Here is a 22,468-nt window from a genome sequence, read left to right on the forward strand (position 1 = left end):
CTTCAGTAAATTGTTCCTTTAAGAAATGTTATTAGCAAAGCAAGACTTGAGTTTTTTTAAAGCTGAAGCTAGGCACGCTTTAGGTGACGTGTTATAAGAACATTAAATCAGCTTTCTTTATTTAATTAATCCAGTCATGGAGCAGAATATTTAGGATGTTCTACGAACACTACGATTGGAAAAAAATGTCACAGTCAGGAAAAAAACAACAGGGGAGACTGCAGCATCTTGAATGTCATGGCTGTGTGTTTATTACTGATGAAATGTGGTGTGTTATGTTGCTGCACTTGAAACCTACTGAGTTTTTGGGGATTTTTACGCCCTTCATTTTATTGACTGTAAAGAAGTATTAAACTATGATTCTGTATCTGCAAATACTTGAACGGCTTGGATCTTTATTTGGGACAAAAAAAACTTCCTGACCGGAACATACCTACTTTTGAAGATCATCTTACCTGGGTGGACAATGTTAAGTGAAGGTAAAAACTAGTCAAAATCCCCATGTTTTTTAAGACACTTTATGCTAAACCTTACAGCAAGTTTAGCATTTAAAACAAAATAACAAACTAGTATGCATATTATTATTTGTTTGTACAAAAATTGCCTAATCGGAACCATACCATTAGTGTTCTGGTATTTATCTTGAAACATAGGTGATAAAACTCACAGCGACAGAGAAACCCCATCCAAGCTCTTCAGACTCTGGCCAAGTATCAGGGTGGACCTGGAGAAATGGACCTCCTGGCTAAAACTTCATCTACCTCAGACACTGTGGCCCCCTGACAAACAAAGAGCATTTTTTTTTATCTCTGATGTCTTCCCTCTGTGAAGCTGAATGGGTTTCCACAACTATTTTATCCATTATCACTAAACAAGTTGGGATTTAGATATTCCACAAAAGAAGAGGCCAATAGAAAACAAGCAGATCTTTGAGACTGTACTCATTGCGTCTTGGGATAAATATCAGCACCCTGAATAATACACGCATCATTACTTACATAAACAAGTCGACGTAGAGCTTTTGGTGTTGAAAGAAGACCTCGAACATGCTCATGGAGCTCTTCTAATGTTCTGTGAGAACTGGACACAGACAAGCAATAAAACCAACAGTGGTCTAAAGTCACTGACAGTTTATAAAGAACCAGACTGGAGGTACAGCTCCAAAAATTATAATCATAAATTATAATTATAATCAATATTTATTGCCACTTTTATTATAACGTGAAACTTTTTATATACATTACTTTAATATGGAGTAAAATATATTTTACTCCATATTAAAGTAATGTATATAAAAAGCCTATATGTCTTACAGTACTTATAATGAAAACCTCAAATTTAGTGTCTCAGAAAATTAGAATATATGAGATCAATAAAAAGGATTTTTTATCAATAGATTACAACAAAACTGATGACCTGCCAGTTGTCCAACAGGCTGTCATTGACAGCCTCCACAAGGAAGGTAAGCCAAAAAAGGTAATAAAAGAAGCTGCTTTATCCAACCATATTCATCAGAATCAGATTCAGAATCAGAATCAGAAAAGCTTTATTGCCAAGTACGTTTTTGGACATACAAGGAATTTGTTTTGGCGTAGTCGGTGCAATACAATACAAATTAAACTGTATAAATATATATATCTACAATATAATATAAATATATGTGCACAGTTTTAAGTGAGTGAGAGTAAATATAGAGCAGTATAAGATGCAAGAGCAATACAACAGTGCAGGTGATCATTGTGCAAGTATGGCAGTGCAAGTAAAGCAGGAGTCCAAGCTGAGCGTTAATGTAACGCATAGAGTTACAAGTTACGGGTGTCCTGTCAGCAAAAAAAAAAAGGGGGGGGGGGGGGGGGGGGGGGGGGGGGGGGGGAATGTCAGGGTGGTTTCCGGGCTTTGTTAACCAGGCTGGTGGCAGATGGGAAAAAACTGTTCTTGTGGCGTGAGGTTTTGGTCCGGATGGACCGTAGCCTCCTGCCAGAGGGGAGAGTCTCAAAGAGTCTGTGACCGGGGTGGGAGGGATCAGCCAGAATCTTCCCTGCCCGCTTCAGGGTCCTGGAGGTGTACAGTTCCTGGAGCGACAGTAGACTGCAGCCAATCACCTTCTCAGCAGACCGAATGACACGCTGCAGCCTGCCCTTATCCTTGGCTGTAGCAGCGGCGTACCAGATGGTGATGGAGGAGGTGAGGATGGACTCAATGATGGCTGTGTAGAAGTGCACCATCATAGTCTTTGGCAGGTTGAATTTCTTCAGCTGCCGCAGGAAGAACATCCTCTGCTGGGCTTTCTTGATGAGGGAGCTGATGTTTGGCTCCCACTTGAGATCCTGGGAGATGATGGTTCCCAGGAAGCGGAAAGATTCCACAGTGTCAATTGTGGAGTCACAGAGGGTGATGGGGGCAGGTGGGGCTGGGTTCTGCCTGAAGTCCACAACCATCTCTACTGTCTTTAGAGCGTTGAGCTCAAGGTTGTTCTGGCTGCACCAGTCCAACAGATGGTCCACCTCCCATCTGTACGCAGACTCATCACCATCAGAGATGAGTCCGATCAGGGTGGTGTCGTCCGCAAACTTCAGAAGCTTGACAGACTGGTGACTGGAGGTGCAGCTGTTGGTGTACAGGGAGAAGAGCAGAGGAGAGAGAACACAGCCTTGGGTGGAACCGGTGCTGATGGTCAGGGAGTCAGAGATGTGCTTCCCCAGCCTCATGCGCTGCTTCCTGTCAGACAGGAAGTCAGTGATCCACCTGCAGGTGGAGTCGGGCACACTCAGCTGGGAGAGCTTCTCCTGTAGCAGAAACTTCATATGAAGTTGAGTGGAAGGAAAAAGTGTGGTAGGAAAAGTTGCACCAGCAACACGGATAAACACAGCCTTAAGATGATTGTCGAGCAAAATCCAGTCAAGAATTTGGGGCAGCTTCACAAGAAGTGGACTAAGGCTGGAGTCAGTGCATCATGAGCCACTACGCACAAATCAATCCTACACATCGATTCATGTATATAAGCATCTATAAGCATCTCACCCGAGCTAAGGAGAAAAAGATCTGGACTGTTGCTTAGTCGTCCAAAGTCCTCTTTTCAGGTGAAAGTAACATTTGTATTTCAAGGTCCCAGAGTCTGGAAAGGCACAGAATCCACAATGCTTAAAGTCCAGTGTGAGGTTTCCACAGTCAGTAATGTGTGGGTGCCATGTCATCTGCTCGTGTTGGTCCACTGTGCTTTCTGGAGTCCACAGTCAACTTAGCCATCTACCAAGAAATTTTAGAGCATTTAATGCTTCCTTCTACTGACAAGTTGTATGGAGATGCTGATTTCATTTTCCATCAGTACCTGGTACCAGCTCACACTGCCAAAGGTACCAAAAGCTGGTTCAGTGACCATGGTATTTGTCAGTTTTGACCGGTGGAGGCTTAATGTTCAATGGAGAGGCACGGTGATCAAATAAGGTTTGAGGTGGATTTATTGTCGAACTGCAGGTCATGTAGGCTCCAACACCATCTTACACTAAAAGCAACTAACTTCCTTTTAAACCTAGTCTACCCTGAATGACACACAGGTAGAAACCTTGAAAGGAGAGTAATCAGAAAACAAGAAATAAAAAAATATTTACACAAATCCAACATCAATAGTACCCAATAAATATTAACATAAATACACAACATTACAACTAAACAAATATAAAGTCAGTCAAAAGAATACATCAAATTTACCATAACTCTTCCAAGCACTACCCTCCTAATTTCATTGGTTTGTTCCAAGAGCTTTTATGCAGCACCTGGACCATGTCTCTGCCTTTTGCTGCCCTGCCCTGCTCAAGTAAGGTAAAGGTAAGGTAAGTTTATTTATATAGCGCTTTTCAGCAACGAGACACTCAAGGCGTTGTACATACAATTACAATACAATCACAAAGCAAATAAACAGATACAGACACAGAAAAAAAAATCAAATGATAAAATCAAACAACAGGAGATAAACCAGGAACAGGCGAGCTCTTATTCCACTGAACAGATATGTTCTTAAACTTATAAGTTAAACCAGCAGAAGTTTAAGGAAACAAATTGATATCTGAACTGCATTCTCTTCATACAGGGAGGACGGTCGCTCTGCCTCTCAATAATGTGTCGAAAAATGTCTAAACAGAACTGCAATAAAGAACTCAAATAACTCAACTATTTGGTCTGTAACTCAATCATACATCACACAATATCCATAATAACACTTCATGAGGTAATGGAACTCCTGGTCCCCATAACAGTGTTACTCTGCTTGACTAGCCAGCAAACTAGTCTGACCTGAGCCCTATAGAGAATCTGTAGAGTACTGTCAAGAGGAAAATGAGAGCTGAGTGGAAGCAACCTGGGCTTCCACTACTCCTCAGCAGAACCACAGGGTGATCGCTTCCGTGCCACGCCACACTGATGCAGAAATTCATGTAATGGAGCCCCAACCAAGTAGTCCATAGAAATGATCATACTTTTCAGAAGCCTGACATTTCTGTTTAAAATATCCTGTTTATTGATCGTAAGTAATATTCTAATATTCTGATAATGGGTTTGTATTATTTCTAAGCTGTATCATCAAAACTGCAAAAAATAAAGGTGTGAAGTATTTCATTCTATGTTTAATGAATCTATATAATTTGAGTTTACCTTTCTAAAATAAGTAACAAAAAATATTGAACATTTTCCAGACATTCAAATGTTTTGCTGTTGGTAAGAAACAAACCTGCTATGCCGGGCCAGTTCTCTGTAGGATGGCTGTAATGCTGAGGGGACGGGACCATCGTGGCAGTCAGAGGGGTCATGTGCTTCTAAATAGCTAGAATCATACTCAGATGTGCCTCTGACCTGCTGAAGCAAGAACAAAGCATGTAAAATAGGACACAAATCATGTCGCTGAAAAATCAAGCAGCTCTGATAAAAGCTCAGCACTCAGCCGGCGACAGGAGACACTTAACCATACTGCAACATGTTCAGGTTAGACACTGTCTACACTCATCTACACTCCTTCGAGTTCACCGCAGGGAGCGATTTACCCGTGCCACACGCCCAACATCTTGTCCAGCGTTTCTCTTAACCATTCCACACCCAACCAAAGGAACCTGAATTAACCTAAATAAGGCCGAGTCTGAGTCTCAGACTCACTCAAACATACTCGACACTCACCTGAAGATAATGTGAGACAGCACAGAGAGGGTGGTTGTATGTATTCCAGGGGAGTACATTAGGACAGCTCCTGCCTGCTCCTACTTTCTCTTTATTTATATACACTTTCACTGCTCTAACAAGTTCTGGAGTTGATCAGAACTTTGATCTAAGGGTAGCTCAAAGTTTTGCACAATCTGTTAAATACAGTTAGACTCCACCCACTACCTCAGATAAAATGTTCACTGCTCAAAAAAATAAAGGGAACACTCAAATAACACATCCTAAATCTGAATGAATGAAATATTCTCATTGAATACTTTGTTCTGTACAAAGTTGAATGTGCTGACAACAAAATCACACAAAAATCATCAATGGAAATCAAATTTATTAACCAATGGAGGCCTGGATTTGGAGTCACACACAAAATTAAAGTGGAAAAACACACTACAGGTTGATCCAACTTTGATGTAATGTCCTTAAAACAAGTCAAAATGAGGCTCAGTATTGTGTGTGGCCTCCACGTGTCTGTATGACCTCCCTACAACGCCTGGACATGCTCCTGATGAGACGGCAGATGGTCTCCTGAGGGATCTTCTTCCAGACCTGGACTAAAGGATCCGCCAACTCCTGGACAGTAACATGACGTTGGTGGATGGAGCGAGACATGATGTCCCAGATGTGCTCAATCGGATTCAGGTCTGGGGAACGGGCGGGCCAGTCCATAGCTTCAATGTCTTAATCTTGCAGGAACTGCTGACACACTCCAGCCACATGAGGTCTAGCATTGTCCTGCATTAGGAGGAACCCAGGGCCAACCGCACCAGCATATGGTCTCACAAGGGGTCTGAGGATCTCATCCCGGTACCTAATGGCAGTCAGGCTGCCTCTGGTGAGCACACGGAAAGAAATGCCACCCCACACCATTACTGACCCACTGCCAAACCGGTCATGCTGAAGGATGTTGCAAGCAGTAGATCGCTCTCCACTGTGTCTTCAGACTCTGTCACGTCTGTCACATGTGCTCAGTGTGAACCTGCTTTCATCTGTGAAGAGCACAGAGCACCAGTGGCGAATTTGCCAATCCTGGTGTTCTCTGGCAAATGCCAAGTGTCCTGCACGGTGTTGGGCTGTGAGCACAACCCCCATTTGTGGACGTCGGGCCCTCATACCATCCTCATGGAGTCGGTTTCTAACCGTTTGTGCATACACATGCACATTTGTGGCCTGCCGGAGGTCATTTTGCAGGGCTCTGGCAGTGCTCCTCCTGTTCCTCCAAAGGCAGAGGTAACGGTCCTGCTGCTGGATTGTTGCCCTCCTACGGCCTCCTCCACGTCTCCTGGTGTACTGGCCTATCTCCTGGTAGCGCCTCCAGGCTCTGGACACTACGCTGACAGACACAGCAAACCTTCTTGCCACAGCTCGCATTGATGTGCCATCCTGGATGAGCTGCACTACCTGAGCCACTTGTGTGGGTTGTAGAGTCCGTCTCATGCTACCACGAGTGTGAAAGCAACACCAACATTCAAAAGTGACCAAAACATCAGCCAGAAAGCATAGGTACTGAGAAGGTGTCTGTGGTCCCCACCTGCAGAACCACTCCTTTATTGAGTGTGTCTTGCTAATTGCCAAAGATTTCCCCCTGTTGTCTATTCCATTTAAACAAGAGCTGTGAAATTGATTGTCAATCAGTGTTGCTTCCTAAATGGACAGTTTGATTCCACAGAAGTTTGATTTACTTGGAGTTATATTGTGTTGTTTAAGTGTTCCCTTTATTTTTTTGAGGAATGTATTATGTTACCACTTACATTCTTGACATCTGGAGACCACCATGAAACAATGGGGTTCCATGTGTTTAACTGTCCATCCTCACCAATAGTTTTAGGTCTTCCCTGGCTTCATCTACACCATCCTCATCTAAAGTGGGAAACTGGAAGTATCATCGAGTTTAAACTGCCACACACAGTGTCTATTCACGGCTCCCCCCACCAGCCGAGCCAAAGAAGTTCATTTAACCTGAGAGCCAAATGTTTACAGTTTTGCACCTGTATTTTCTAAAATCAATGCATAGTCCTTGCCTCCCCACAGGCCACATGACTGCTATATTGACTAGCTGCCTGATGCCCCCTTGCCCTAAAACCATCATTACAACCTGCACAACCTGTTAGAGAAATTATGGAGAAGCTACATCAAGGTGTTCATGGCGCCAGGCATCATTTGAACCTCCTCTTTTTCAGTAGGTGCTGGATTCTTCTTTGTCAGCAAGAAAGATGGCTCACTAAGGTTCTGCTTCCATTATAGAGGTTTGAACTGTACCCATTATCCCCTCTCAAAGCCACATTCTATGCCACATTCTCTACCTTATCTAAAGCAACTATTCTTATTAAATTAGATCTTAGAAATCCCTACCACTTAGCTTGCATAAAAAAGGGAATTAATTTAAAACTGCATTTAAGATTCAATTACAGCATTTCGATTATCTGGTCATGCCCCTTGACCTTACAAATGCCTCATTAGTGTTTCAAGCCTTCGTTAATGAGGTGTTAAAAGACTTTCTGAACCGTTTTGGAGTAGTCTACTTCGATAAAATTTTTATTTCTTAAACAAAATCTTCTGACCATGAACATCATTTGTGACAAGATTACAACCAGTTTGACTGCGCTTGTGATGAGTTTGTGCATGTGTTTACCCAGACTTTTGCTCAGGATACAGATCAGACTACAGTGGCTTGTCACTTTTGGGTGCTAAAACAGAAGAATAGGCCAGTTGCTGATTTCTCGATTGATGTTCATACTTTAGCAGCAGCATCTAACTGGAACACTGGTGCCCTAAAATCAGCATTTTTTCAAGCTTTAGAAGAGCCGCTAAAAGATGAGCTAGCTTAAATCGATGAACCAAGATACCTTAATGACGTAATTGCTTTAGCAACAAGAGGAGATAACCGCATGAGAGAAAGAAGAAGATCACGAACTGGGCAAGCTGTTGTGAGACCACAGGTCCCCTTACAAGAACCTCTGCCTCTGCCTAAATCAAGTCCATCCCTTCTAGAACCTGTATCTATGCAATTAGGGAGAACGCGCCTGACCCCAGAAGAACGGCGGCATCGCAAGGAATCAAATCAATGTCTCTATTGTGGTTCACCGGACCACTTTATTGCTACCTGTCCCATCTGGCCAAGAGAGAGAGTCCGCCATCTGTAGAGGGTGGATGGATGGACCAACCACAACTCCATAAAACTCCTCGATTTACCTTGCCTGCCAGTCTGTTTTTTAATCAGGACCATTTCAGTCTCTCGGCTCTCATAGATTCAGGATGCGAACAGGATCTGATCGATCAACACCTAGTTGAACAAACCAAAATTGAAACCAAGCCCTCTCCAAGTACTAGCCCTTGATGGAAAAACCATCCAAAGAATCACCCACATTACGTTTTTCCTATCTCACAAAGTTCTCTGATGTTGGGTTTCCCATGGCTGCAGCATCACAACCCCCATCTGAACTGGGCTGAGAGTAGAATTGAATCTTGGTCTACTAAATGCCTATCTTCTTGTCTCCAGTCTGCAGTTTCTCCACACCCACCTTTAGAAGGGGCTGAAGAAACCGAACCCCTTGATTTATCTCAAGTCCCTGAGGATTATCTCGACTTAAAACAAGTATTCAGCAAGTCCAAAGCCCTATCTCTTCCACCTCACCGTCCTTATGACTGTGCCATTGAGCTGCTTCCTGGAGCCCCACTTTCTTCAAGTAATCTATATAACATATCCCATCCAGAACGTCAGTCCATGGAGAAGTATATCTCAGAGTCCCTTGCAGATGAAATTACCCTTCCATCATCATCACCCTTAGGCGCTGGGTTTTTCTTTGTGGGGAAGAAGGATGGAACGCTCCGCCACTGTATAGATTATAGAGGTTTGAATCAGATCACTGTCAAAAACAAGTATCCTCTCCCATTGTAGACTTTTGAACCTGTACAGGGCTCCAAAACGTTCTCCAGAGTTGACCTCCGAAACGCCTACCATCCTGTACGAATTCATCAAGGAGATGAGTGGAAGACTGCGTTCAAAACACCTCTTGGTCATTTCGAGTATCTAGTCATGCCTTTTGGTCTCAGTAATGCCTCAGCAGTTTGCCAGGCCCTAGCTAATGATGTCCTTCGGGACTTCCTAAATGTTTTTGTCTTCGTGTACCTGGATGATATTCTGATTTATTCTAAGACCTTTTCTGAACACCGTAATCATGTCAGATTAGTCCTCCAAAGACTGTTAGAGAACAGACTTTATGTGAAAGCAGAAAAATGCGAGTTTCATCAACCCTCTGTGACATTATTGCGCTACATTCTAGAGGGTGGGCAGGTTCGCTCGGACCCAGAGAAAATTAAAGCAGTGCTTGACTAGCCAGTACCGGACTATGGTAAGCAGCTCCGTTTTCTTGGCTTCGTCAACTTTTATAGATGTTTCACAAGAAACTTCAGTCAAGTGGCTGCCCCTCTAACCGCCCTAACTTCAACCAAGATCTAATTTCAAGTGGTCACCTGAAGGAGAAGCTGCATTGAATGATCTCAAGAAAAGGTTTGCTGAAGCGCCCATCCTCGTTCACCCTGACCTAACTAAACAATTTACCTTGGAGGTTGATGCGTCGGACACAGGCGTGAGAGCTGTGCTTTCACAGTGTTCAGAACCAGATGGGAAACTTCACCTTTGTGCTTTCTTCTCACGCAGGTTGTCAAATACTGAATGAAATTATGATGTGGAAGACCGAGAACTTCTAGCAATCATACTTGCCTTGGAGAAGTGCTATCACTGGCTGGAGGGCGCAGAACATGCAGTGCTGGTATGGACTGATCATAAAAATCTCTCATATTTGCAGTCTGCCAAGCGTCTAAACTCTCACCAGTCCCGCTGGTCACTATTCTTTTCCCGGTTTAACCTGTCCATATCCTACAGACCTGGCAATAAGAACCTCAAACCAGATGCATTATCCCGACCGTTATACCAAGATGACTCAGATAAAGAACCTGGTCTCATCTTACTGCCCAGTTGTACAGTGGGTACTCTCACCTGGGAAATTGAAGATATAATCGCTCAAGCACAACAATCAGAACCTAATCCCGGAACAGGACCCACCAACCGCACGTATGTACCCACTGCTGTCCGATTTCGTTTAATCCACTGGTTTAATGTCTCCAAGTTTTCAGCTCATCCTGGTTCCAGCCATACAGTTGCCCTCATCTCCCGAAGGTTCTGGTGGACATCACTACACAAAGATGTCAAGGAATATGTTAAAGCTTGTGCTACATGCGCCAGAAACAAACCATCCAATCAAACACCATCAGGTTACTTCCAGCCATTAAGCATCCCCAAATGTCCCTGGTCCCATATTGCCCTGGACTTCGTCACTGGCCTGCCCAATTCTCAAGGTATGACCACCATCCTAACCATAATCAACACCTTGATTTAAAAGAACTCAGGGTTTCAGCCTTTTTGCAGATTTCTTGAAGTTTGTTTCAGATTAGTGGAGTATAAGAACTGAATGATGTTTCTATATGCTTGGTTCTGATTCTCGGGATTCACAGTAGGCTTGAACTAGACCTGAGTGGTCTGGAAGGTTGATATAACAGCAATAAGTCATTAATTGAAGTACTAAGCCATTCAATGATCTATACACCAACAGAAGTATTTTCTCTGAGGTACAGGGAGCCACTGCTGTGATGTGCTCCACTTTCTTAGTTTTATTGAGGACCCGGGCAACAGCGTTCTGGATCAGCTGCAGCTGTTCAGGTCTGAGTCCATCACTAGACCCAGATTTTGGTCCAAAAACGGTTTTGGTTTTACTCAACTGAAGAAAATTATGGCACAAGCACTAATTTGTTCTATGTATCTGTTAAGAAGGATTTTAACAGTTTTTCAATAACCTTACTTCTGAAGGGGAGATTTGAGATGGGCCTGTAATTTTGCAATACCAACAGATTGTTCTGTTTCAATAGTGGTTTGATAATCGCTGTTTTTAAGGCTTGGTGGAAAACAACTAACAATAGGGATAAGTTCATTTTTTTGAATCATACAGATGCTATAAAATCTGTGGGTAAAATATTGAGACAGCAAGAGGAAGAGCTTAGTTGATTTATAGTTTCTTATAAGCTACTTTAGTTGGTTTGGTAGGATTGTTTCATTTTGTCCAAATTTGTTTTGATTGGACGCAACATTGGTACTGGATTGATATTGATGCAGGCTAGGAGCATTTCTCCACAGAGATTTCTTCTTACAAAAGACAGCCTTCACTTTAATGCAAGCAATGAAATCAATGATGTCTGAAATTTTAGAATAGACGTTATGTACCAGTCAAACGAAAGTCTTTAAGTGTATCACATAGTTATTTTGCCCCTCTGTCTAACGGTGTGTTCCGACCGAACGTGAATGATGCGACAGGAACGACTGATTTACATTGTCAACATAGACGTTAAGGTCTCCCACAATGATTAAGCAATTGTAATCACACGCACCATAGAGAGAAAATCACTGAAATCACTGAAGAAGTTTGATTTGGGTTTCAGAGACTTCTTAACTTTCATAAACAGGGCTCGAGCAGGACCCTTTACCTGGACAGCCAGATATTCAAAAAAGTCAGGGAGCTTTTGGCAGTTAAGCTGGTTATGAAGAAGTGGCGCCACTGGCTTGAGGGAACAAAGCACCCATTCATCGTGTGGATAGACCACAAAAACCTGTTATACATCCAAACAGCCAAAAGACTGAATCCACGGTAACCCAGATGAGCCCTATTCTTTGATAAATTCGACTTTGTCCTCATTTAACATCTAGGTTTGAGTAATGTCAAGCCTTATTCACTCTCTCATCAACACTGAATAGACAGGGAATCCCAGAACCTTGAACCTAATATGTCTCAATCTATTATTATTGCTATTGTTATATCGGAAATAGAATCTATAGTTAAGAAAGCTCAGAGCCAGCTACTGTTCCTGCTTACCATCTGTTTGTTGTTAAATCCGTCCACCCACAGGTTGTTCATTTGGGTCACGCCACACATCTTACCTGTCATCCTGGGTTTAATAGAACACTGGCCTTTCTAAACCACCATGTCTGATAAAGTTAAGTCCTATATTCTGGCTGCCCAGGGTGTGGCCGATCCAAAGTGCTTTCCAAACCCTCAGCTGGACATCTGCAGCCACTACCTATCTCATTACATCCCTGGTCTCACAATGGATTAGATTTCTTCACTGGTTTTGCTGTTTCCCAAAGTAACTTATCAATACTTGCCAAAGTTAAAAGATTCTCCAAGGCAGCACGTTACATTACCAAGCTACCCTCTGCCAGACAGACAGCAGACCTTCTTGTGCAACATGTGTCCTGCCTACATGGTATCCCTGCTACTATAGGAGAGAGAAGATGCTTACACCCTTTAATCAAACTCATTTGACAGGGGACCTTTGACCTTTAAGGGGGGTTATGGGTGACTGAGAACAGATGGCAATAGGTGGTGGGGGGCATGAGCAAGAAGTCTCACTGACTGTGCTGATTGAATGTCTTCATTACGGATGAACCCTTGGATGGTTCAAGACCTCCCAACAGGTCTCACCAGTATGGTAAAAGTACTAGATCATAGATGTTTAATCCTTAAAGTTAAAAACCTCTATGAGCATGCTTAGAGATTATGCCTTGCTTAGGATTTCTAAGGGATCACACAAGTTCAGGCTGGAGGTAGGACAACATTTATGTTTTTATTAACAGGTTAAGTTGCAAAAAGTGGGAAGGATCTTGTTGGAAGTTCATCTTTGGTTGTAAACAAAACATGTTTTTATTACACCTACGCAAACCCTAAGATAGGTTTAGAGTTAGAGAGTTTTCTGTGTGGTTATTAACAGGCTAAATTAAGCAAAAGTCATGCCTTCCACTTTTATAAATAATTAATCTACTAAACAAATCTTTCACCTAAACCGCATAACCACCTTTTCATCCTAATACAGGAAACAATTGATTGACATAAACAATATGTGGTGTCATCAACTCTAAAGGAATTAAGTATAAAAGAGTTGTTGACTTGTTGTTTAAGAAAAAGACAAGAAATTATGAAATTGATGATGTTCACTTTTACCTTATTTTGAGACCTGTTGGGAGGTCTTGAATCTTTATAGGCCAAAGGTCATGTTACAATTGTTCCATCTGACCTTACTCAAAACCTACAGGATTTTTTAGAAGTTCATAAATCATGACCAATTGCGTTTAACTGACGGGAAAACGTTCAAGATGTGGCAAACTCACTAGATGTATCTCACTCACTAAAAGCCAAAATATTTATTGTCCCAGAATGTATACAAGCCTCGTCTATTACTTCAAAACCCATGGTTTTGATGATCTTCTCTTGATCTAACGATGAACATAAGGCAAACAACTGTTGTACTCAGAAAGCATTAAAATAAAGACTAGGCTACTGTTTACTACAAAACAATACCCTCTGTTTATCGCAAACATCCTTTTATGGCCTAGAGAAGATGAGTTGGGTGGAGGCCTTATTTAACTCACCCATCAAAAACACTGGTGTACACAGAAAAAAAATTTTTCACCACACTAACCCATACCTCTATGATACTCAAATGTTGACAGCTTTCCTCTAAAAACTCCCTTGACCTAAAATCACCCACTTTATTATTCTCATGCTCTCAATAGATACTCTTCTCAAAAACCTCTGAATTAACACTACACATGTCCCTCCCGCCCCTCCCACCTAACCCTACCAGTTCACAAACCTCTGACTCGACACTTTGGGTCTGGAGAAGCAAAGGGAAGAGGGGGGTGGAAGAGCAATAATTGCTGTTTTTCAGTTACTGAGCCTTTTTCCAGCACATTTGTTTTCCTGTTTTAAACATCCCTACAAGTGGTTGCTGCAGATTGTCTCTTTGGATTACTCCAGGTATATTTGCATGAATGGTTTAGCAGAGGTGGGCCTTGGAGTTGAGTTATTTTTTATGTTGATGCAGGAATGGAAGATTCTGTTTGTTCTGCCTCAGTAGGGAAGCACAGTCTTGATTTACTCTTTGTCTTCATATTTTTACATTAACTTAAACTGGCTCATGGTTTTGTAATTTCGACCCTTGCATAAAGCAAAATGAACTTATGATTCTGTCAAGTTAGATCCGCATAGTTCATTTTATCAGGATATCATGTGACAGGCCACGACTAAGTTGAGCGTAACAGAAAAAAGGAAAGGTTGTTTTTTCAGGCGTATGAACCTCTGAAAAGTGTGGCATGAATTAAATTCGGCCTCCTTTATTCTGATATGCAACAATAAAATCCAATCCAGCTAATTGCTTTCAGAACTTCTCTAATTACTAAATAGAGTCCCCCTGCGTATAATGTAAACTATAATTCCAGCATTTTAATGGAGGACTCTGAGATTTGTTGGAGAATATTAATAAACAAATAGCAGCATAAAGAACACAGCAGACAGGTTAGGGTGAAAGTTATGGAAAAGCTTATCTGCATTGATCATCCACCTCTTCTACCTCACTTTATCCTTCCCCTCAACTTTTCATTGATAAGCCTGAGCCTCCCTTGTCCAGGCTTCTAAGAAAATGCAGAAATGCAAATTCCACCGTTCCCCGACTCAACAATACAATGTTGGACAAAAAGTTTAGCTAAGTGCTACAGATCTCCTTTTATAAGTGGAATCTAGAAAAACGATCTCCATATTTTATAGGTCTATATATAATCAAAGCTATTATTAAAGGTCATGGCAGATGGTCGTTCACACTGAGCCAGGTACTGCTGGATGTTTTTCCTACATGCATGCTCAGAATGAGGAATTGCTGCAAAGTCAGTGACACAATGCAAGCAACTGCCCATTGTTGCTACATGCTCATCCAGGAGGAGTAAATGATGCCAGTCAATGACTCTATGCAACTGAATAAACTGATTTGAGTTGAGGCCCTGTGCTGTTCATCTCAGGTTACCTCCATCTCTCAGGATATACCCTAAGTTCCATGTTTCCCAGATCAGACTAGTTAAATCAAGCCCACTGTGCCCATCCTCTCCGCCCACGATGGTTGAACAGCGACCAGCATTCTCTTTGCGCTGTCTACTGGATATTTGTCGTTGAGGACATGGATTCCAGTACCTAAACTGGGAGGGATAAGGATCTATGGAACATGGGTGGGTTTATTGTGTGTTTCACGTCGCTGGATCTTGGACCCCGGCCTGGTCTGTGACTTTCACCAGCAGGTGAAAGCAGGTTCCAACAGTAAGTTGTTGTGCGCCAGGAAGCACTCAAAAAGCAGGGGGTACTGTCATAAGGTTGTCATCTGCCTAGGAAGTATATCATCCTTTCCGCCTTCATCATTTAATTACAAAACAAGTGCCTGGTGGGCTGGAAATCTGTGCAGCTGAGTCTAATCTTCCACCGCCTATGAGAGCCCCAGCTCTATAGCAACTTCTCCCCAGATCTTCAGACTAAGTTCCACAATTAGTTAGAGATAATATTTTTAAATATTAAGAAGGGAATTTCTGTAACACTTGTTTATCCGTTTACAAATCCTTGCCACCTGAAAACTCCTGGTCTCTGGTGCAGCATTTTTCTCAGTAGCTTCTCTCAACACTCAGGACACTGAACAATAAAAAACCTCAAGAGCCATGGTTCCCATTTAAGCAACCCCAATTTCCCTCCGTCACAAGATTTGTAATAAAACAGTTAAACTCCCTCTGAGTCTTGGTCTGTTTTTGGGTCTTTTGGTCCTGCTCTTTACATAAATGTTACAGTTATTCTGGAGGAAGGATTATTGTTACACACTAAAAACTGCTGCATCAATTCTTTGGTAAAACAGAAGCTGGTAGCTTTAACCAAAAACTGTTGAGTCGCATAAGAATTTAAAAAAGAACCTTGTTCTTCTTCACAGACCTCCACAAGCTGATCAAACTCCATTAAACCTCTTAAACAAGATGTAATAATAAATGTGACTGTATAACTGTTCATATCAGAGGGTGGTGGTAATGACTTTACCTCACACTACAAAATGAGTTTGTAAAAGTCTCATTAGCAGTAAGGTTGTTGATTTTTTTCCCCCCTTTTGATCATTTCTAATTTGGAACTAACGTAAAAATGACCATTCAGACCTGCATAGTAATGTCAATGTTCGCAAAACTGCTGCAGTAGGAAGATGGTATTGGGTTTAAATCTTGGCAGGGTAATGTCTGTGGAGTTTGCCTGTTCTTTGGTATTTCTAAATTGCTCTTAGGAATGAGTTAATGCGGGGAAGTATAGTTATACATCTTTATGTTGCTGGGTGATGAATTGATGACCTGTTCCGTGTGTACCCTGCCTCTTGCCAACTGATAGCTTGAGGGAGACACCAGCCCTCCTACCTTCCTGCAAGGAAAAAGCTGGAATAGAAAATATATAGATGGAGAAAAAATTTATTTCAATCCAAATGTTACTGATTTAGTAATGCATTTCAGGGGTTATTATTTTCAACTCCCTACCTGAGACTCTTTACATTAATCAGGAGCAGCTCGGTGATATGAAGAGTGTTTAATAAAAATAAAAATGCTAATTTAAAAAAAGGCTAAACTTACTGCATGAGACCAGCGGCTAAAGACAAGAAGCATCAGCAAAGTGCAGGCATGGACATGGGCAGACAAGGCATGAACAGAAACGGTGGGGATCTGGCAGGGAGGCAGAGACTGGAGACAGCATAAATAGTGAGACAGGGAGACTAATAGGTATGGCACTGGTGGACTGAAGGAGCTAGATTGCATAGTGGCCGTGTCATACTGGGACAAATCTATCAGAGAATACTAACAGAAATGACTCAAAGTATAAAGAACACAAGAATAAAATAGAAAGCTAAATGCAAAGAATGCACTAACATGAAAAACACCCTAACAAATATGAGCTTAAAGCAGTGGTTATATGGCAAACCCAAATAACAAAAATAACAGAATATGGCAAGACCTGTTAGAAGATTACAAGGAAAATGCAAAAAAATACACAACCAAAAACTACAACCTAACACCTCAGAAACGTGACATATTGTCATAATGATTTGGTTGAAAACCTAACCCAGTATGCTAAATCAGACCCATAACCCAAACTTGTTCATTTAAATCAACCTAAGGCTGGATCGGTTCATATTGTAGACTCTAGGACTGATCAGTCAGCCATATTATACTATTCAGTCTAATGTTAAGGGTGAGCAAAACAAAAACTCAATGAGCAAATTCCAAAAGACGGGGCTCCACAAAGGGCTTGACCTGAGAAACATGGAACGTGGGGTGAATCCTCATGGAGTTGGGTAATCTCAGTCGTACAGCGACAGGGTAGATGATCTTGGAGATTGGGAAAAGTCCAACAAATCAGGGTGCTAATTTCCGGGATTCTACCCTTAATGGGAGGTCCTTGGCAGAGAGCCAAACCTTCTGCCCCACCTGGTACTTAGGGGCAGGGATCCATCTCCGGTTGGCCGTTCTTGACTGAACCAGTGACATTCTGATCATCGATCTCCTGGCCTTTCTCCATATTCTTTGGCACCTTAGGGCAGCCGCTTGGGCGGATGAAACATTAGCTTCTCTCTCCTGAACTGAAAACATGGGTGGCTGGAAACCAAACACAACATGAAAAGGGGACAAACCAGTGGCACTTGATTGCATACAGTTCATGGCGTATTCAATACAGGGGACATTTTGTGACAACTTGGTAGGGTCAGACTCACATAAGATACGAAGTTTGGTTTCATCTTCTTGGTTGGCTCTCTTGGTTTGGCCATCAGACTGAGGATGAAACCCTGAGGAAAGACTAACAGAAATTCCCAACAAAGAACAAAACTCCTTCCAGAAACGTGACACAAATTGGGGTCCTCTATCGGAAACAATGTCATTTGGAATTCCATGGAGCCTGAAAACTTCTCGGGTCAATATCTCACCCATCTCCTTAGCAGATGGAAGCTTCTCCAAGGGCACCAGATGAACCATTTTTGAAAATCTGTCAATTATGGTTAGTAGTACAGTGACCATTAGAAACCGGTAGACCTGTCACAAAATCCATCGCAATATGTGACCATGGGCGAGGGGGAATTGGCAAAGGGTGCAACAACCCCGCAGGGGGGGCGACGAGAAGGCTTGGCTCGACAACATTGAGTGCATTCAGCAACAAAGTCTTTGACATCCTGGACCAGCGATGGCCACCAAAACTGAGTTCGAACTGTCTGAATGGTTCTGCTGATTCCTGGATGACAAACTAAACGAGAGCAATGACAAGACTCCAGTACCTTAGGCACAAGGCGTTCAGGGACAAAACAGCAGTCAGGTGGACATGATGGTGGGATAGGCAGATCTCTAATGGCTTCCTGGACCTCCCTTTCCACCTTCACTCGGGACACAGACAACCTGACGGTTTCAGGAAGGATAAGCTCCTCTTCACCCGCTGACTGAGATTCTTCAGGCTCTTGAATCCGGGATAGGGCGTCAGGTTTACCATTTTTGCTCCCTGGCCTGTAAGATAGGGAGAAATTAAAACGACCAAAAAACAAAGCCCACCTAGCCAGTCTGGGGTTTAGCCGTTTTGCTGATTTCAGGTACTCCAAGTTCTTATGGTCAGTCCACACCATAAACGGCTCCTTAGTCCCCTCCAGCCAATGTCTCCACTCTGTCAACACCAACTTAACAGCCAATAACTCTCTGTCTCCCACATCGTAATTCCGCTCAGCCTGTGACAGAGTCCTTGAAAAGAAGGCACATGGGTGAACACGATCATCCTCACCTCTTTGGCTTAATACAGCTCCGACCCCAGTGCTTGAGGCATCCACCTCCACGATAATCTGTCTCTCTGGGTTAGGAGACCGTAACACTGGAGCTGACGTGAAGAGTTCCTTTAACCTATTGAAGGCCTTCTCTGCATCCTTATTCCACACAAATTTCACCTTGGAAGAGGTAAGAGCGTTTAGGGGAGTAGCAACCAGGCTGTAATTTCTAATAAACCTCCTATAGAAGTTAGCGAAGCCCAGAAATCTTTGAAGCTGCTTGCGATCAGTTGGAACAGGCCATTCCAATACGGCCTTAACTTTGGAGGGGTTGACAAGAACTTGATCTGGGGAAGTGATGAAGCCCAAAAAGGAAGTGGTAGTTATGTGGAACTCACATTTCTCTGCCTTGACGAACAACTGGTTTTGGAGAAGACGCAGGAGAACAGCTCTGACATGTTTTCTGTGGGTTTCTTGAGAATAAATCAGTATGTCATCAAGATAAACACATACGAATTGACCCACCATGTCTCTTAGAATGTCATTGACCAATGACTGAAAAACTGCAGGAGCGTTAGTAAGTCCAAATGGCATGACCTTGTATTCATAATGGCCCGTTGGCGTGTTGAAAGCCGTTTTCCACTCATCTCCTTCTCTGATTCGGACCAGATGATATGCATTCCTTAGATCCAGCTTAGAAAATATCTTGGCTCCCTGGATCTGATCAAAAGCTGTGTTCATGAGTGGTAAGGGATATCTATTTTTAACTGTTATCTCATTAAGGCCTCTATAATCAATGCATGGTCTCAATGAACCATCCTTCTTCCCAACAAAAAAGAAACCAGCACCTGCAGGAGAGGAAGAGGGTTGAATGTGCCCTGCCTTTAATGCCTCATCAACATAACTCTTCATGGCCCTGTGCTCTGGACCAGACAATGAATAGGTTCTGCCTTTAGGGGGTGATGTGCCAGGAAGCAAATCAATAGCACAATCATAAGGTCTATGGGGTGGCAGAGCTGTGGCCTTGATTTTATTAAAAACTTTAAATCATGGTATTCTTGCGGTACCTTGGATAAATCCGGATAGGTTTCCTCAACCTCATTCTCCACACTGACCTCCGTAGCAGCAGACAAAAGACAGTCAGCGGAACATGACTCAGACCAACCCAGAACTTCTTTTTTCTTCCAGTCGATGTGAGGGTTGTGTTTCTGCAACCAGGGGGCCCCTAGGACTACAGGACGTTCGGGTGAATTAATGACCATGAAAGTTACTTTTTCTTGACGATTACCTCCAACTGTTAAGGTAATCTCCTCCATCCTGAGATGTGAATTGTTCATGCTGTGACCATCCAAAGCTAGCACATTTCTTGTGTCAGCTGACGGATAAGTTTTACGCCGTTCTTATTTGCAAATGTTTCGTCCATGAATTCAGTATCTGCTCCTGAATCAATAAACACGGCCCCCTGGAGAGACAAAGAAGAGGTTTGAAAATGGGCAGGAAACAAGAAGGAGGAGGCAGATAGTTGACTTCAGCTCAGTAGAGACCTCGCTTCCTCTACTGAGCCTGTCCTTTTAGTGGACACCTGAGTGCTAAATGTCCCTTCTCTCCACAATAAAAACAGAGCTTGAATCTTCTCTGACGATCTTTCTCCTCAGGGGTAATCTTGGTTCTGCCCAATTTCATGGGGTCACAATTATCATTTTCCTCAGTGAGAGGTGACCGACTCCTTCTCTCATACCTGAGTTAATGATGAGCGACCCTTCTCATGGCGCTTCTCCTTCCTTCTTTCTGCCAGCCAAATATCAATGCGAGCAGCCAAATCCTCGAGTTGTTTCAGGGAAGAAGGATAGTCACGGGTCGCTAGCTCATCCTTGATGTCTTCGTTTATTCCTTTCATGAATGCATCCATTTGTGCTGCCTCATTCCAACGGCTCCCTGCAGCCAACAAATGAAAGTCAATTATATAGGTCGAGACAGGCTGATCACCCTGTTTGAGGGACAATAATCCTCTTGCGGCCTCACGACTTGGAATGACCGGGTCAAAAACTCGAATGAGTTCCTTGGAAAAAGTTTCATAAAGATCACAAGATGCAGACCTGTTATGCCATTCAGCAGTTCCCCACTGTTTTGCCTTTCCTGCCAGCAGAGATATAACAAACGCCACCTTGGAACGTTCAGTGGGAAAGGATGACGGCTGAAGCTCAAAATGAATTTATTTAGTTAGAAAAGCTCGACATTGGTCTGAGTCTCCCCTGAACATCTCAGGCGGAGAGAGGCGTGGCTCCCTTACTTCTGCTGTAGTCCGTGTTACTTGGGCGTGGTTTCTTTGTGACGGTGGCGGCTTGACGACAAGATTGCCAGAACGTAATGTGGAAATTATTTCCTCCATGCCAGAACCCAACCAGGAAAGGGTCTCATCAACGTGGGTACGCCACAGTTGTGCTGGCGATGGGTCAATGTTTGGCCAGATTTTTCTGCTATGAATCAGAAAAAGGCGGACCCAAGATTCAGCCAGACACAGTACTGAAAGTTTAAAAGGTTTATTCAGCCACAGGAAAACATCACACAGGTAACACTCCTCACAGCTTCCAGGAATCACTGAGGCAGAAAGAGGGATTAGTGACTTGTAGTCTCTCCAGATTTTGCAGGGATCAGAAAAGCCACTAACCTGCTTTTGTCTTGAGTGGAACTTGAAACCCAGAAGGGATACCTCAGTGGGCGGCAGGCGGTGATCTCCACAGCACACGTAAGAAGTGACTCCAGGCTGAATAATCTGAGGGCTAGGCTGGCTCAATAATCCAAGGACAGAAACAGGGTCAACGATTGGAACAAGAGGCGTCAGGCAAGGGGCAGGCAGAGGCATAAACCAGATGCAGGAAACCAGGTCAACAACCAAAATCCAAATAGTCCGACAGGGAGCAGGCAGAGGCATAAATCCAAAAGGCAAGGCAAGGTCAAGAACAATGATCAGACAGGAAGGAACGCTGGATATCTACTAACACAATGGCTTTCAAAAATCTGGCACCGTCTGCTTGTCAGAGTCAGTATATATCAGGGAAGACACAGGTGCTTGGCATTCCACAGATTGCACTACACTGCAGCAGCCACCAGGTGCATCTAATCTGCTGATTGCAGCCAGGGAGACAGGGTAGAGCAGACGTGCCAGAATCATAACAGTTGCAGATAACTGATTAGGTCTACAAGGCTGTATAACTATAATTTTGATAATAGCTTGAAGGGTCCGCTATCTGGTTGTAAAGTGTGATTAGCATCAGCAACAACAGTCGTACACAAGAGTTTCTACCTGTAGAGGAAGAGCTGGTCATAGGTAAAGAGAGGCTGGTAAACAGTGCAGAGTGTTTGGGTGAGGCTGACCCGCCTGCTGCTGGCCAAGAGGACGGCATCTGGGACAATCAGGACACAGAGATAATGACACCAACTGATAATCCAGGATAAAAGGGTGACAGCTGATAACATTAAACATGCAATCAGATGTTTATCAGTTGCCCATTATAATGCTACATTATCCTGTAGGTCCCTTAGAGAACAAGGGGCACAACAAAAGAGAAGAAAGAAGGGAGTTCATCTG

General features: G+C 43.0%; 1 protein-coding gene across 7 annotated transcripts in view; it reads right to left on the reverse strand.

Moving 5' to 3' along the window:
* spata6l (spermatogenesis associated 6-like) overlaps positions 1 to 22,468 on the reverse strand; it is a 37,281-nt gene that overhangs the window by 804 nt on the left and 14,009 nt on the right. For 4 of the 7 annotated variants that reach the window (XM_047386676.1, XM_047386672.1, XM_047386670.1 and 1 more), the window contains 3 exons: positions 4,724 to 4,848; positions 999 to 1,080; positions 668 to 779 (listed from right to left, as the gene is read on the reverse strand). In XM_047386676.1, the coding sequence (XP_047242632.1) occupies positions 714 to 779; positions 999 to 1,080; positions 4,724 to 4,848 (273 nt within the window). In that variant the 3' untranslated portion in view covers positions 668 to 713. Of the gene's footprint in view, positions 1 to 667; positions 780 to 998; positions 1,081 to 4,723; positions 4,849 to 21,945; positions 22,284 to 22,319; positions 22,466 to 22,468 lie in introns of those variants that run through there. The other 3 variants (XM_047386671.1, XM_047386673.1, XM_047386677.1) reach the window with 3 other exon arrangements.

Source organism: Girardinichthys multiradiatus, chromosome 14 (genome assembly GCF_021462225.1).
Source record: "Girardinichthys multiradiatus isolate DD_20200921_A chromosome 14, DD_fGirMul_XY1, whole genome shotgun sequence".
NCBI lineage: Eukaryota > Metazoa > Chordata > Actinopteri > Cyprinodontiformes > Goodeidae > Girardinichthys > Girardinichthys multiradiatus.